Source organism: Pelecanus crispus, chromosome 5 (assembly GCF_030463565.1).
Source record: "Pelecanus crispus isolate bPelCri1 chromosome 5, bPelCri1.pri, whole genome shotgun sequence".
In the NCBI taxonomy this organism is placed as follows: domain Eukaryota; kingdom Metazoa; phylum Chordata; class Aves; order Pelecaniformes; family Pelecanidae; genus Pelecanus; species Pelecanus crispus.
The window spans coordinates 71,500,000-71,516,754 of record NC_134647.1 but is presented as its reverse complement, the minus strand read 5'-3'; the positions used below and the strand labels follow the sequence as shown (position 1 = coordinate 71,516,754).

General features: G+C 39.2%; 1 protein-coding gene across 2 annotated transcripts in view; it reads right to left on the bottom strand.

The window, feature by feature from the left end:
- Positions 1-16,755, bottom strand: part of TESK2 (testis associated actin remodelling kinase 2) — an 85,629-nt gene that overhangs the window by 31,231 nt on the left and 37,643 nt on the right. For both annotated transcript variants that reach the window (XM_075710899.1, XM_075710900.1), the window contains exon 4: positions 12,768-12,816. In XM_075710899.1, the coding sequence (XP_075567014.1) occupies positions 12,768-12,816 (49 nt within the window). The remainder of the gene's footprint in view (positions 1-12,767; positions 12,817-16,755) is intronic.

Genomic DNA, 16,755 nt, shown 5'->3' with positions numbered 1-16,755 from the left:
TGAAGTCACAACCATTTGGATTAAGTAGAGCCGAGTTTCAGCGCAGATAAGAATCTGGGACATGGCAAGCTAGCAATGACATAAATTAGCACACAGGCACAGAAGAGAAAGTACCTTGTTGCTGACACAGGCAAGAAGAAACAGCATCTCTATGATAACACTTCTGTTAAGAGCAGAAGGCTCTATCCATAATGACAGCATTTTGAACATACTATACACTAAGTTCTGCCTAGAAGCAAGCTGTAGCCCCTGACAAGGAGCCTCTTATTTAAATAAGGTCTTTCTCACCTTCCCCACAAAGATACCAGCAGTAGCGGCCCACAGATTATGTCTGCAAGATTCCAGATAAATAACCTGTTTGCTTCATTTTTTGAAGTCTGTAAAACAGCTACAAGGATCTACTGAGCTCAAAAGTCACAGCACACAAACGCCTCTCATAGTACAAACTATTTAAATTCTGCACAAGGAATACTGGTTTTTAGCTATTTCAGAGTGCTTTTCTAAGCCTCAACACTTCAGCTGTGCCACAATACCCATTTACATTTGAAGGTGCTCAAACACTTTATTGGCAATTATAGAATGCACCAAGATCCCCTATTAATAGTGGTGTGCAAAAGCAGACATTGAAGGAATTTTCTTGTACAACTCAGTTTCTGAATGGTTTGGATGGCTGATAAGTAAAGTGAAATGAGGAAGTAAAACTACAAAACACTTGTTAATTCAAAAGTATGTTTCCTGGGGTCCAGGGTGAAGGGGGGGGGGGAAGGAATAGAAAGTACTACAAACTGAATTTACTGGAAAATACATAAGTGAAAAATCCCAGACAAAAAGTTAAAGGGCCTGCATCACAGTATCTGTTCAGACTGCATCTCTTCATACACACAAGTAACAGGAAAATCTAGTCCTCAAGGCAGTATTCAGTTCTCCTCCACTCTCTCCCCCTCATACCATAATAGTTGAGAAGCTTGCATCTTCTCACTCTTACTAACCTAGACATATTTCCAAGATAGAAGAAAGCAACAATAAAAGAATTGCAGGGGTTGCAGTTCAAGAATGTTTTTCTTTTTTGCTTGAGACAATGGCAAATGGTCCAGCAGGCTTACAATGAGTGTCAAAACACTGATACTAAAAATCCCTCCCCCTAAAAAACCCACAGAACACACCCCCCCACCCGCATGTGTCTGCCACACACATGCAGGGAAGGGAGGGAAGGAATGAGACAATGGAGCTTGCTCTTTGCAGTTCAACATCTATCTACCTCTTATTTTACTTTCTTCTATCCTTGAAACATTCTAAGGAGGAGGAAGAGGTTACCACCAGCAAGGTATTTAGCAAGCCCTCCTCAGAACACAACATACTTAGATGCATCTGTCTCAATTAAAATAATAAATAAAGGTTCCTTGTGCACTATTACGGGCTCTGAAGTGATGAAACAAGTCGATCATCCTCCTACGAGTGGGGAAGAAAAAAAAAAAAGAATTAAATCCAACATACAGCCTGTGTAGCCAAGATTGAGAAAGAGAGAATGAGTGGGAGGAAGAAAGCAGGGGGAGAAAAGAAGGTTTAACCATGAGCTCTTAAGCTTATACACAGGCATTTAAGAAAAAGACAAGAACTCAAAATCTTGCACATCCAGAAGTTCTCACTGAAATAACTGGTTGCTCATCATTTCTCATCTAGCACTTGCATGCATAAATACAGACCATGCGCCTGAAGTTAGACTCATATTTTCAAAGTCTTGGCTTCTGTCTTCACATGAGGATTTCTTTAGTGGCTCTGATTATAGTACTTTTTACGCCTGAACTTTCTTCTCTGTGAGAACCCGCCCTTCTCTCCTCACCTAACCACATACTGCAAATGCATCTAGCAGTTTCCGTGTGCCTTCAGCACAATGCAGTGCTTACGCAACTTTCATTGCTTGTCTCCTTTTGGGAAAAGGAGAGACTTTCTCTGTAGAGTTGTCCCCAGTGTGTTTAATTTACTGGGTCACCACCAACCCACAGTAGGTTTCTCCTTTAATTGATCTGCCAGCACTTCCCTTTTGAGAGAGAGCCTGAAAGGCCAGCTTGCATCCTCCATAAGCCAACATTTTTGTCAGCTCTTCCCCACAACTGAGCTTTTTACTGCAGCTTTTTGAGAATCTATTCCACCTTTCTATAAAGCAAGGACCCACTTGAACCTCTCTTACTTATTCTAATTCTGTACATGTACATGATAGGAGATCACTCTCTTTAAAAAGATGCGTTTTGGGCGAATTGATCAAATCATATCAGTCATACAGCCACAGGAAAACACACACAAATTCAGTAATTAAAGGTTCCTCCTGTCCTCAGAACAAATGTTGCGACCAGGTAAAGCAGCATTTAACTTCCTATCAAACTGAAGCTATGCCACAAGGGCGCCTGCATTCTGTGGGGCTAACTTGGTATAACCAACCCAAAAACTAAGTTTAAAAAAAAAAAATCCTCTATTGTTTAGTGTTTTTCTGGAAACCCTAGGTCTTTGATCACTGCAATCAGACAAGATGGTTAGCTTTCATTTGTGAAAAAGTAAATAGCCATCAGATGTAGGAAAAAAAAATTGAAAGATCACCTAACTTAAATAAGGTCCTTTATATGCTTGCCAAGAACCTGACTTTTGATATTTAAGCACTCAAAATTGCAAAGCTACAAATCAGACAGACTTAGCTGAAACTCCTGTGGAGGCCTGTATCATTTTTGCTGGAGAAAGAACTAAAGGGTCAAGCACACCACATATGCCACAACATCAGGCTGCAAGAGTATGAACTGGAGATGGAATTTCAGCCAGAACACTAAATTTCCTGCCTTCTGTCATTGGAAGCCAGGCCCCCTTGTGTGATTTTAAATGGACTTTTTTGGTATGTGTAGCACATCAAGCTGTGTTTGGGACTGAAGTCTTTTTTCCTTTTAACTAATTCACAAAAATATTTGGTTCCCAAGGAAAACAATATAAACAAAGTAAAGAATATGTACTTTGTCTTAACTTCTGTGAAATAACTTCACTGTCTTAGACACACTGCTTTTTTGTGTTACAAAATAATTCATGAAGCCTTAAAGTTACAGCATAAAGTTTAAACAGTGTGACATCTTCCAAATACCAACACTACCGTCCCTTTTCTACAAGCTTTTTAAACTCTTACTTTGAACAGTCTAACTTACTTATTATGGGTACCATGTTTAGGTTTAATTTTGCATCCACTGGTGCATACAGATGAGTCAGGTTTACTTCTACCTTTAATCAGTCTAACTTAATCTCATGTACAAGGTACAGTGATGGGTACCAGAGTCTGCAGCTCTTCAGCTGTTGGAATAACCAGTCATCTAGGCTCAGTACAAGTACCTACAGTGTTATTTCAACAAAAATGAGACATCTTTAAGCTGATAAAACAGCATGATGGTGCTCACATTCTTCTAACCCTCACTCAGTCTTCCTAGAGTTGATAATCTAGACTGAATCATTACTGGAAATGGGATTCCCCCCCCCCCCCCCCCCTTTTCATGCACCCTTTCAAAAAATACAGTTAGGGCAGACACCCCTCCCCCCAAACCAATACAGTTGGTTAGTCTAGCACTCTCCAGTTAATACTGAATCAGGGCATGGTTGCTTCTAGAGCTACCCATGCTTCTTGACACGGATCAATGGCACAGGAATGGGTCTCTTCAATTCTGCAAGCTGGGAAGTGTCAGGTATGTTAAGCCTTTCATACGTGGATCTCTCAAGTTGGAGAGAGACATGCTGTACTCCTCTAAAGAGAATGAAACCATGAGAAAAAAAGGACACCGCTTTGAAGATGAAACAATGTGATGCCTTGTGCAGCACAGAGAAAGGATGAGGTAGAGCTGGTCATCAAGTATCACTCTACATTTGCCAAGAGTGCATTCAGCCAATTTTTATAAATTGAGAACCTAAGTGAACTGTTACAGCAAAACTGAAACTGACAGTCCATATGCTGTGAAGAGTGCAAAACTAAGACCAAATATGGCTCAACTGTTGACAAGTATTTTTAAAATTCTATCATGAACAGTCAAGAGATGAAGGGACATGTTTGCACTGAAACAAGTTTATAAAAAAATTACAGCTGCATTTCAAAACTATCAAAGATGTAGTAGGAATCATTTTGCAAGCTACACAGGAACAAGAAAAAGCACAAGGTCTACATGTGGTCCTGGACAAAGCTATTAAAATAACTTATTTCAGATACATACGCACATACAAGTACCTAACATTCAAATTTATAGATACCTTTTTTTTTTAATGTCACAATAATTTAAGCAAAAGCTAAAAATGATACTTTGATACAAGAAATCTGAAGCACATCCCAAGGCTTATCACTTTAAAGATTCTGGATCTTTAAAATTTCTAAAAGATATTGCTAGAGACTTGGTTTGCCATGTTATAAAGACATTCATCCTGGAATATAAACAGAAACTTCCCAACTTTTTGGCTCTAAGAAAACTCCCTATTACCTATGCCAAGATAGCTGCCGTATGCAACAACGAAGGTGATACTTTCAGTTCTTCGTAACTTCGTAACTGGTGTTCATGCGCAATGAAGGAGAAAGCACAGGCAATAGACTTGTCTTTCTGTACACGTTCAGTTGGTTGGCTTTTTTAACCCCAAAAGTTTGAGCCGATATTCACATGTGCCAGTAAGCAGGCACACAGTAATGGAGGTTTTGAGTCTTGTTGATTCACCTTAACTCTATTCTCCAAAGTAAAAAGTAAAACACTCCGCAGTTCTGTGTTTTTTAAAAAGAGGATGATAGAATTAACCAGATATTTCAAAGCATCTATTAGCTTGCAACAGTTTTTCTGTGGTGAGATAATAGATGCTTTTTCTTAAGAACATAAAGTACTATGCGGACAGTGAACAGTCTTAACAGACATCTTATGTGATGCATTCATTCTATTTTAGTGCTGGAAAAAACAGTTGCAATGAAATGGAATGATTTCTCACCTTTACATTACAGACTAGCCTAGTCTTCCTAATACCCGAGTTATTTCCTGCTCAGGACCTACTTCTACTGCCATGACCCTTACTCTTCTCCTTAGGTCCTACAGCAAACTTCTGACACAGTCCCCAGTCATTAAGGGGAAGTGCAGCTACTGCTGCATCAGACAAGGTTACCGTCACTCTTCTCTAGAGGTCAAATCCCTGGGGTCCAGATGAATGGTTTTCTCTTGACTCCAAAGCAAGTATATGCAAGGCCTGACTCTTAATGACTCCTGTAAGGGAAAAGCTAATGAACCCAAACAACCAAATTAACAGATGAAATAACACAGGTGTGTGCTGGCTAGACTTCCAGTCCTACAATGAAAGCAGCAAAAGGGGCAAGCGAGTATTAGCAATAGGTACTCTAGTCTTATACCACATACCCATTCTTTTCATCAAAGCATACCTTCCTGGAATTAAATATATTGAGTTCTAATGCCCAAATCCATACCAGGAGGGGTACAAAGTAACCATAGTTTAGCAGAGGACCCAACAACCTCTGACATACTTTCCATAAGGCTAAACTTACACTGCTGGTACTTGGGTTTTATACCTGCAAAGGCCCAGATTGCCTCTACACGTTACACTTTCCAGCACTGGCCTCAGTATAGCACCACTGTAAGAACTCCTCTTCCTATTCCCATGGAAGTACACAAAATGAATCTGTAGCTCTAATGAATGCTACAAAAAATATCTGAACTAAGGACAAAAAGAATAAAGCATGGAAGTAGAGATTTATTACAGTATTAATCCACAGGTCATGCTATTCATTGGCTGAGAGATCATAAGGATCAATTTAATCTGCAGAATTTTACACATACTTAGAGTTCTTAAAAAGTTTAAACAGCACTCCTTCTCCAGCATCCTAGAGCCAGAAGGCATTTAAACATGCCAGCTATGGGCTGCTAAAGTCATCTGAAAGGTATCCTTTGTCACCATAGCATGCTAATCTTTTTTTAAAGTTGCTTCAAAGTAAATTCCATCTTTTTTTTTTTTTTTTACACTACTCTGTATCCAGACTCATTCCCCTAAAACAAAGACATTTAGAATTAGCAGGTATATTCTCAAAGCTGTCAGCCAAAACATCCAAGAGAAAGTTTGCACAGTTGCTCACTTAATTCCTCCAGAAAGTCACAGCAGTTGCTAGTTCCACAAGACCATAAAGTAAATAACTTGACAAACTGCCTGAAACCTCTGATACACTCAGGTAAGATGTTTTATGTACGCAAATGAGACCAAATTGGACCAGAGTTAGAGACCAAATCTGAGGAGAGACAGAGGACCAAAACATCTCTAGAGTTTTCCCACCCCTCTGCTTTTTTGCTCATCCTCTTGAGTTTTCTTTTTTCAATACTACAGTCAGAATGACTACAGAAAGTGCCTAAGGAAGATTTCAATAAGCAAGGGTAGCTAATGAAAAGCACAAGATATTAAGGATACAAACTGATCTGGAAGTCTCTAATCAGTATGGCTTGACTGTGCATATTAGGTAATACCTAACACCTTTAATCTTACATGAAAGTAAACAGCTTGCCTAATAATTCTCCAATTGCTTTTTTGCTAGAAATTGGATGGCAGCATCCAACAGATGAGTAACATTTTCTAACAGGATGAAGTTGAGAGTCCCTTAATTTCTTCTAATTTTCTACTTGGTGCCACCTTTAACACAGCTTTCATCTTCTCTTCAGTTGTCTCCAAGCTCAGGCTAATCAACTTAGCACTGCGGCTTTTCTCTTTTTTGAGGGACAACCACCAGAGAGCCATCTTATCCAGGAACTAAACCTCAGCTGGTAAACAGGTAATACCCAAACTGGGAGCAAGTCCTTTGCCATATGGAATATTTGCAGAATGACTGGTAATAGGAACTATAGTTCTAAAGACACTAAGTTCTCTAGGGTTGACAGGCTAGCCCTACTGTGATCACCAAAGCTGAGTTAAAGCTGAGTTGTTTGCAGTGCTAGAGGAGTAAAACTGAAGTTACTCAAACAATATGAATTGCACTGGTGGAGTAACACTAGGGATTAGCAAGCGTTACAGGAGATGGGGGGAGGAGAGAGCATGGAAAGAATGGTGTTCCTGGGCTTTTTAAAACTCTCGAAAGTGTGCAGTTGCCATCTGGAAGGCAATGTATGCCTACAATTTTTGCTGTAGCATAAAGGTTTAGAAGAGGAGACCTAAGTGATGTCTGTCCTCCATTCCAGGGTCAAAGACTCTCCATAGGAAGGTGCCTAAGAACTGAGGGGAGGAAAAAAGAGGGAAGGAAAATTAAACATTTTTCATGATACATTCTACTTGTGAAAGTTGTATATCAGAAGGACCTTCTTACTTAAAGAACTTACTTTCCCTTCCTTGTAAAAGGATAATTCAGCAGAATTGTAATAATTCTGAGAATTTTAAGCTTTTAATATTTTTTCTTCCCAGTCAGTGCTATCCCCAAAAGTAAAAAAAAAAAAAAAAAAAAAAAAAAAAAAGTCTCCAAAGGCCTGAAACTCCACTTGCATCTATAGTTTACTTAAATTATTACTGTTGGGAGGAAAAGCAGAGAAGGAAAGTTTTCAGTTATCACAGAGGAACTTACTGAAAAAAACACTCTCTCTTCAAAAGCCACAGGCTCTTTCATTAAGATGAGCTTTAGGAGTACAAAAGGGATACGCTGTGCAAGGAAGAGGGGGGGGGGGGGGGGGGGGGGGGAAGTATCTTTTCCAAACTGCTACATAAGACCATTCTTGTCTCAAAACAATGAATTGTGGTTGATGGTAAAAACAGCAATGTCAAATTCAGTAAGCTACTACAGTGCAACATGTCAGAATTGTCCAATGGCAATTATCTTGCCTGAGATAAAAATTAATATGTCTGGAAGGATTTCCGTAGTAAATTTTTTCCTGGGGTTTACGACACAGCTATAAAAAAAAATTAATTGAACTGCAAATGTGCACGAGTTCAAAGAATTCTGTGGATTCTCTTAAAAAAAACTCCAAAAACTTAAAGCAGCAGTCAAGATATTTCTTACAGCACTTTTTGCCACATACATCTGCACTAAACTCTGTTGTCCATACTATACATTGCCAGCATACATTATTGCAGACACCACCACTCTGAGCACCCAGGAAACATTTTAGACTTCAAGGCACTTTCATGCATCCCTGCACGCAGCCCTTGTAAGATGCAGTATGTGAGGCAGCTGATAAGAACTCGCCGAATGGGATGCACTGGAGGAGGCAGGTGCACAGAAAGGCTGTCTCACCCCTTACAGTTATCTCACCATTGTTCCAATGCCATGTGTACAGCACCTTAAAACCAAGGCTGCCCAAATATACTCTTAGACCCATGAAACACCTAATACCACCCCAGATACTCGGGATGGAATCAGACAGACTGACTAGGTAGTACATCCGCAAGAAGGAAGACTGAAAGACTACAGGAGTGCATGTCAGGCAGACAGCAGATCCAGCTGCTGGCTGAAACAATACTGTCCACCCCTCCACCACAGATCATGTGTTCCTACCACACTGCCATGGCCCTGCTCCCTGCCTGAGAAAGCTTCAATGCCTGTCAGATCCTGCACTGAGCAAGTAAAGCTACAGCTTCAGATTAGGGCAGATTATATATATATATTCAGATTATGAATTTGTGCACTTTTTTACTATCATCCAGTATGAATTAATAGCCATAAAACTTCTGTTGTAACAATTAGCTCGTTTGTGAAGCACTGCAATTTCAAGATATCCCAATCAACACGTAATACCTCTCCGTTCCTCATCTTCTATACACACTGTGTCAGGGTTTTAATTTCCTTCAAGAAGGAATTATCAAGCTGTATGACTTGCTCTGTGCATATATACACATATAATTAAAACAAGATTTTAGCCTGACCTCTCTCTTAGAAATTCAGATAAACCTGCTTAACAGAGTTCAACAATTTAAGATTCGCAAAAAGGTACTAAGTGGCTTTTATATGCTAGACTGTATGCTATCTGCTTCAGTGTAATAGCATAGGCCTATAGAACCTGCAACGCACAAATAAATTTGTTTGCCTCCCATCTAAAATAGGTGCTTGCTCATGCATCCATTCCATGGTAAATGTGTACGGGATAAGATCGTATGCTATCACTATTAAGCCATGGCTGCTCCACACTAACTGGCTCATAGCTTCGTGTCCCCTGGAGTGTATGCTGTCTGCTAACCTCCTGGCAGTGGCTCAGATCTGGTCTCCGAATGCTCAGCAGCATTTCATGCTAACTGACACCAGAGCCTGTACTACTACGCAAATTTCTCCAAGTCTGAGGATGCTGTGTGCCAGGAAATTAAGAAATGGAAGCGAATAGAGAGTTGTCAGATTAGGAAGGTGGCCGGAAAACAGAGAGAGAGGCTTGAAGGAGAGGCTGAAATTAGCTTGGAGAGGCATGCAAGTACAGCAGGAAGCCCTGCAGATTCTTGTAGCTACAGAAACAAACCGCTAGCTACCGATTAGAGCTGAATACTGAAAAAGGAATACCCAGTTCCTGGTTTTACAAAAAATAAGCACAGAAAATCTGTGCCCATCAGCTCAAAGTTAGTGAGGCAGTCTCGTCTGAGCAGTACACCTATTAAAAGTACCTACTTCACTTTCCTTAAATGTTTCTTAACTATGTGCCTGCAAGGATACAGGTCCCTGCCAGCCTAAACCATTCTGTGACTCTAAGGATAGATACTGACCTACGTCAGAAGAGGCATATGCCATAGCTTCTGGCTTGAGTAGAACTTTGAAAACAATATTGGATTTTCAAAACTGATAAGACTGTGGATTCAGAACAAGGCCAAAGTCCTAGTGCAGTCTATAATTAAACAATTCCATTCTTATTTTGAAAAAAAACAAACCAAAACAAACAGAAACTGCTTCTTGCCCAACAGTTTTAAAAACAAAAACCACTTGAGAGAGGACAATTAAAACAATGTAAAATGCTGCCAAACGGGAAAAACCAAGGCCTACATACGATCAACACCTTCCTCAAGCAAAAAAGCTGCTCTGCATGATCCACTGTGTTTAGCCTCCTATGTGTTTAAACATGCAAGAAAAGAAATGTAACACTTCAGACTGCCTTCCAATAACAAAGTGCTGTATATTACCAATGTAGCCCCTTAACAGGCTTATAAAATCCTCAAAGCTCCTCTAACACCATTTGTGGTTGTTGCCCTGCCTGTTAATAGCACAGGAGGCTTAACAGCACAATTCATCTAGATCCATTCACCAAACATTTGCCACAAGTACTCAACCTCATCTGTCATGGAAACATATACATACAAATAAACATGATTTCCCATCGTGCCCTCAGACATAAGCTCTAAGTGATGCTGTATCCCTTTTACTTAGGCATATCATCAACCGTACTCTCAAAACACAAGAAGGGATAATTAAGCTCCTTACAGAACAGGTCCAGCATAGGCTAGTGCAAGAGAGGATTCTCCTTGCAGTCACTCAGACACCTATTGAGCAATGGGCCTCTGAATCAACAGTTTCATCTCCAAAGAAGTGAAACCCTGGCAGAAGTGCTAGTAGAGTCAGGCTAGTATCAATTACGTTGAGCACTGGAAGCTAGGAGACCACCTTTTTGGACCACAAGCTGAAAAAAGCCACGAGACAGTGGCTGATTTGTTTATCCTCCTGGGCTATATTTGAACTGGTGATTCACCATGTCTGTCTTACTAATAATTCCTTCAGCCATTTCAGGCCCCTTCTGTAACCTCCAGACGTCTTCAGAACTCAACTATTACTCTACACACACTTCAAGATGAAAAATGCCACTACTGTTGCCAGAAAACACAACTAATTCCACCACTTGGAACATACACAGCTCTTAACTTTTAAAAGCTCTGTAAAACCAAAGAACAACTACCGTATTGGACACAACTGTGTGTGGATTCCCTACAACATCAACTTATGATGGCCTTCAGTTGTGTTTTTTCTTACTGAAGGCATTAAATGTCCATCTTGGGCCACATAAGAAAAGCAGTGATCACAACATGTACTTTTATAATATGTCACTAAAGCTATGCTGTTTCTCGAAATTTTGCAGCGACCTTCTTCAGGCTAAAACTTTTCCTCTTTGGTCTCAAGATGTTTTAGGAATCTCTTCTGTTATTCTGAATTATAACTATATAAAGTTATTCTTTGAAGTCTGTCTTAGATTTATTTGCTTGCCAAGAACTCAAAAATAGCTGAACAAAGCAAGCAGCTACAAAGTTAGCTCTCCATGAGGAAGCATCTGCGCTGTTCTCATTTTCTTGGCTTTCTGGGTGGAGAGGGACATTTAAATGGCAAGCAACTGGGATGAAGGGCGGGGGGGGAGGGACAAACAAACAAAAACCAAAAAGCCACACTGAGGAAGATCAGCCAAGATTTAGTACAACACCACATTATGAACCTCCATCTCTTCTAGGACATGTTTAGTGAGTGGAAGGGCCTGAAACCTCCCTGTTTTAACTGATCAGAGGTTCAAAAGAAATTGGCAATGTCAGCAAAGCCTGCCCCTCTGAAGGACTAGATCAGCCATCTAATGCCAAATCTTAGAAACAGTTCCTCTACTGAGCGGGGGGGGGGGGCGGAGGAAAAGATCAAATAAACTATCCCTCTCATATCAAAGGACCCCTCACATGTGCTGTATCTTGAAATTTCTGAAAGTGTCTTTACCTTTGCTCTTACTCTAGAAATACACCCACTGTAAACTAGTGTGCATCACTGTAGTAATAGCTCGAACTAGAACTGCAGAATTGTCACCCCAGAAGTTGAAGAAATTCACTGCCCACCTATGTGCATTTTTGCCTCAGAGTTGCATATGAAAGTTATGGCCACAGAAAGTGATGGCCACATGTATCCTGATAATTGGCATACAGCCATCCAATCTTCTCATTTTACAGTAGTTCTTGGCAAGCAAACCAGGAATCTGTTAATTGCTAATTAATAACATACTTGTCTTTGGGGTGGGAAAGGTTTAATCTTTTAATTGAGCAATTCCTACAAAATACAAGTAAATAAGAAACATTAACATTACAAAACATGAGTTTTCCCTCAATCTGTACTCAAACTAAAACAGCAGGAAAAACATTTTATTGGTCTTGACTCAAAACAGGCAACGTTATTCCTAACGAGAATACTCCCTTCTTGTTTTTTTGTGAGCAGTTTACAGGGGAATTAAACATACAACCCAGTAAAACTTGGTGGGAAGACTCACAGGAATGGAAACTTCAGTTTCGCATTTGAGACCTAGATCAGGGTATACGGGCAATGGAATCATTCCTTTTTATGGGACCCAGGTTAAGCTGTAATCTTGATGTTACTCCAAATAAGAAAGTGGTAGGGACTGAATACACTAACATCACCCAGCTGAAACATTCCTGATTCACCTATGAAACGTACACGCAACCAGAGTACAAATAAGACTTAAGTACAATGCCATGTCACCGAAACAAATGATATTTAAGGGCAGCTCAACAGTAATCCGCATCTCTCATTTAGATTATCAGTGAAATTTTATGTTCCTGCTGTGATTTATTTTTCCATCCTAATAAGTGCTTCTGATTGGAAAAGACATACAAGGGCTATAAGCCAGGTACAGTTCTGAGGCCTGATGCTGCAGTCTTCCCACTGCATAGCAAGTAGCATGTGATTAACTCACTAGTCACCATAAAAGAAACTATCACTCAAGGTGAACACCAGTTGCAAAATCTGGCCTGAGAACTGTTTCATATTGAGTATGTATATCATGAAATAGTCTTACCTCAGTAAGTGCATGCAGCTGTCCTTGATGCACACAGACACCCATAAACCTACAAGAAACAAGAAAAGAAAAGTGGTTTGGGCTTTTTTCCCCCCCTCTTTTTTTTTTTTTTTTTAATTTAAAGAAACTAAGATAATAAGAAGTACTGGAGATGCCAAGAAAGAAGGAAAAAGAAAAAGAAAAAATTCAGCCTCACAGATACTGCATACCTCAAGGTTGATTATTTAAACATCTCAGCACAAACCAAAATCATGTGTCTACACTACAATATAATTTGCATTGGCAGTTCCAAGAGAGCACAGGAGACAGCTCAAACTCAAGATGGAAAGTTACTAATTTGACTATAAGCAAAGGCCAGCATATAATGACTTGCGCAGAAAGGAACAGTCTCAGAGTTCTGTTTTAAGGAAGTTTAAGCCAAGTAATCCACTGTTGGTTTGCATAAATAGAAAATTACTTCCCCTTGCATTTTGCTGCTTAAGCATAAAGATGTTTCTTCCTATCCCATTCCTAACCACTCAGGAATATGAGGGCACATACGTGCAGTATACTTCCCCTCCCCAACCCCCTATTTCCAACACTTGGACTGAAGCAAGTTTCAATACTATGCAGGATACACACATTCCACAAAAGTTACCTACACTGCACAAGGTTCAGACTCCTGCTGTTAACAGTAATGACTGTCACCCTTGATTTTTCTGGAAAGCAATAGAGAACGTGCCATACATTTAATGAATAAGCAACAACTGAAAGCTCATTTTTACCACCGTACAAGCTGAACTTAAAAGTGACAAAATGCAAATTAATATTAACAGTAAACATCTCCCATGAGAAAGTTCAGTAAAACTTAAGTTGTATGCAGTTCAGAGCCCTCCCTGCACAGTTAAAGTATTAGTTCTTTTTCGATTAACTAATTTTCAGTTTTATCATTTAGATTTTGGTCTCAACAAGGAAAAACACACTGTTATTTCCACATCGTTCAGAAATTTCCACTTTGCAAGCAAGAGGTAGAAATGCATGATTTCATTAAATGTGACAGGGGAATCTTGCGGAGAACAATTTGAAGGAAAAGGACCCTTTTGTATCCTCAAACATTTCCAAATTTAAAAAACAAAATTATGCATGACACATGTAGTACTACTTCAGCTAAGCTGCTTTTGAAGAAATGAATGATCCTCACTGTTCTCTTGTCTAACAGCTGACTGGTAAATTACAAGCAGCCAAAGAAAAATAATATAGGTAAGGTCCTTTGCATAAGCTGAGCTGTGGAAATCTGTTTTTATAACCAAAGAAGCAGCAGGACTTGTACTTGAACGCCTATTGCCTGCTCTCACCTCAAATAATATTCCCCAAATTAAAGATGCAAATTTTAATTTGAGAGACAGTGAAAATCCAGTTCCTCTTGCTTAATGAAGAACAAGAGGGCACAACCAGGTATTCAGGGGAAAGGGAAAAAGGGTTCTTTTAGATATACCATCTACTCAAAACATTGCTGTTTCTGAGTTTCACTTCATACAGCAATTGCATATGAACAATTTTGTGAACAAATTGACAAATTAAGCTTCCTGAGACTAAGCAATTCAGATTCCTTCAGAGCAGAAATCTGTTTCTTCTTTAATGCATTCTGAAAGTCTCCACAGCTATCAGGCATGGTGTTAACAGCTTTATTCACAAGCAAAAATGGAAAAATATCCAAGATATCAGTTCCATTATTAGACAACTTTTGAAAGTATTATTTTCTCTTTTATGAAACATTCTAATGACACAAGGTTAACCCAGTACTGCAGTATTTTCATTCAACAAACACTGAGGCTAAGTTATTAAAAATAATAATGTTTTCACCTATATATTAACTCTTCCTTTGTAAAGGTTTATTACATTACTTTCAAATTAGGAATTCATTGTATTTGACTTAGTTCTAAAATATGAATGCAATTAAGAGCTTATCAAAATTTTGGAAAAATTAAATTTCTTGTCTCATCTTTACCAAACAGGAAAAACATCACTGTCACCCAAAGACTGGTAGAACTTAACTTTTTCTGCCAAGCTGTTTTGGTCAAGGAAAGTCTCAGTGGAAACCTTTGTGAACCTACGCTTAAGGCAGAAAAGACACCCTGGCTCAAGTTACCAAGAGTAAGAGTTCAAAAATTCTTGAACATTTAGGGTTTCTACTGGGAAACAGACACACATTTCTAACTTTAAATCAGAAATTAAAAATAAAGCTCAGTATCATGATCTCATGGAAGAAAGCTGGACATAAAGATACATTTATAAACCCCACACATTTAGAAGTTATTACCCAGGAAAAGAGAAACCAGATACACTGATAAAGACAGAATTAATGAGTTTACAAGCAACATACTGAAACCATTTAAACTTTGTATCAAGAATCTCATTTTTCAGACTCTGGAAAATAGATTGATAGAATAGACCTCTAGTGATCCAAATTCCTGGAAAACTTCTTCTCAGCTGCTGTATCAAGCAATAATAAGCCTCTTGGTTAAGCCAAGTACTGCTACAAAACACTGTTGGAAAGCATTTTTGCTAAAAGATAATACACATGCAGCTGCTACCAGGAAATACAATTACCAAGCAAGACTTAACATAAGATTTCAATTTCTGAGATTGCCCCAGATGAGATTCCAAGTTCTGTGGATAGGAAGCTGACATGCTGGCCCAGTACAGCTGAGATTAGTCCTGTTGGCTAGACGCACTGTCTCCAGAGCCAAAATGTGCTTGTAGGTGAACTTCAGCAGAATCTCTTGTCAGCCAAAGGTTACACTTCCTATAAGCATTTCTAGTTGGAAGACGCTTCAATGAGCCAGTCATCCACAAAACAGGAGACCATTTGCAGATTTAAGGAAGTTTATTTTCAAGACAGCGTATCTGGCCTTATCAGGAAAGCTGAAGCACTTCCAAAATCATAACTAGTAGTTGGAAAAGTTTCCCCAGAAGCTGCAAATATGAAGGATGCTATTGGAGTCCACCCTACTAAATACAGCGCAGCACATTTCCACTACAAAATGCTTTCTAACAAATGTCAGCAATGTTCAGATGTTGGAAGTCTCTTTCCATAAACCAGGTTACTCCTCAATCAATCTGGAATACCTGCACTCCTAGACAAGAGCAAGAGATGGTAGTCTGGATATTTATTAGTCTGTTAACAGCAGTTACCCAAACTGCTTTCAGTTCAGTCTGACTGCAAGGGAGAAAATTCTGGACAGGAAGGGGGAGACAAAGAACTGTAGCCTCAGCCTGCAATCTTTGCCTCCTTGATAAATCAAACAAAACTAATATCCAGATTATACAGCCACTGTGGACATCTAGACACTGAACACATGCTTCCCATTAAAAGAACTTCACTGGGACACCTTCCTGTTCTGTGGATAAACCTGGGGCAGCTACAGTCCAACATGATAAATTGATGCCCTCTGAAATCTACTGCTTGTATGAGAAAATTCAGCAGTTTGATGATAACATTAAAAATAAGAAACAAACCAAACACACCAGTACAAAAGTAGAGACTCATATGAGCTCAGTAACACAAAGAGAAACAAGGTCAAAAGGCAGATGCTTATTTCATTGCACTGATTGTTGAAGAATGAAGAGGGCGAGTAAGAATATTAAGTCTGCATTAAGACCTTCCTTAATGTTTTAGGCACCATGCTACATTAAAAATGTATTTTAAGTTTTCTACACTTGCATTTTGATTCAAGACACAGAGGTAAGGCATTTCATCTGTCCCTTCTGTAACATACACAATGCATACAGCCTCTCTTCTGCTGTCTTGTGCACAGCATTTCTAAAATACTCCTTTTTTGATAACCACGTTACACAGAGAGAAGTATTTTTCTTTTCTGTTAAAGCACTGTTCAATACAGGACAAAGGATGTTAAAAGACAAAAGCAATCCTTCTGCCTATTGTAGCAAAGTCAATCACAAGTAATTTCACAAAAAGGAAGGTTTGACAGAAGAAAACTGCACACAC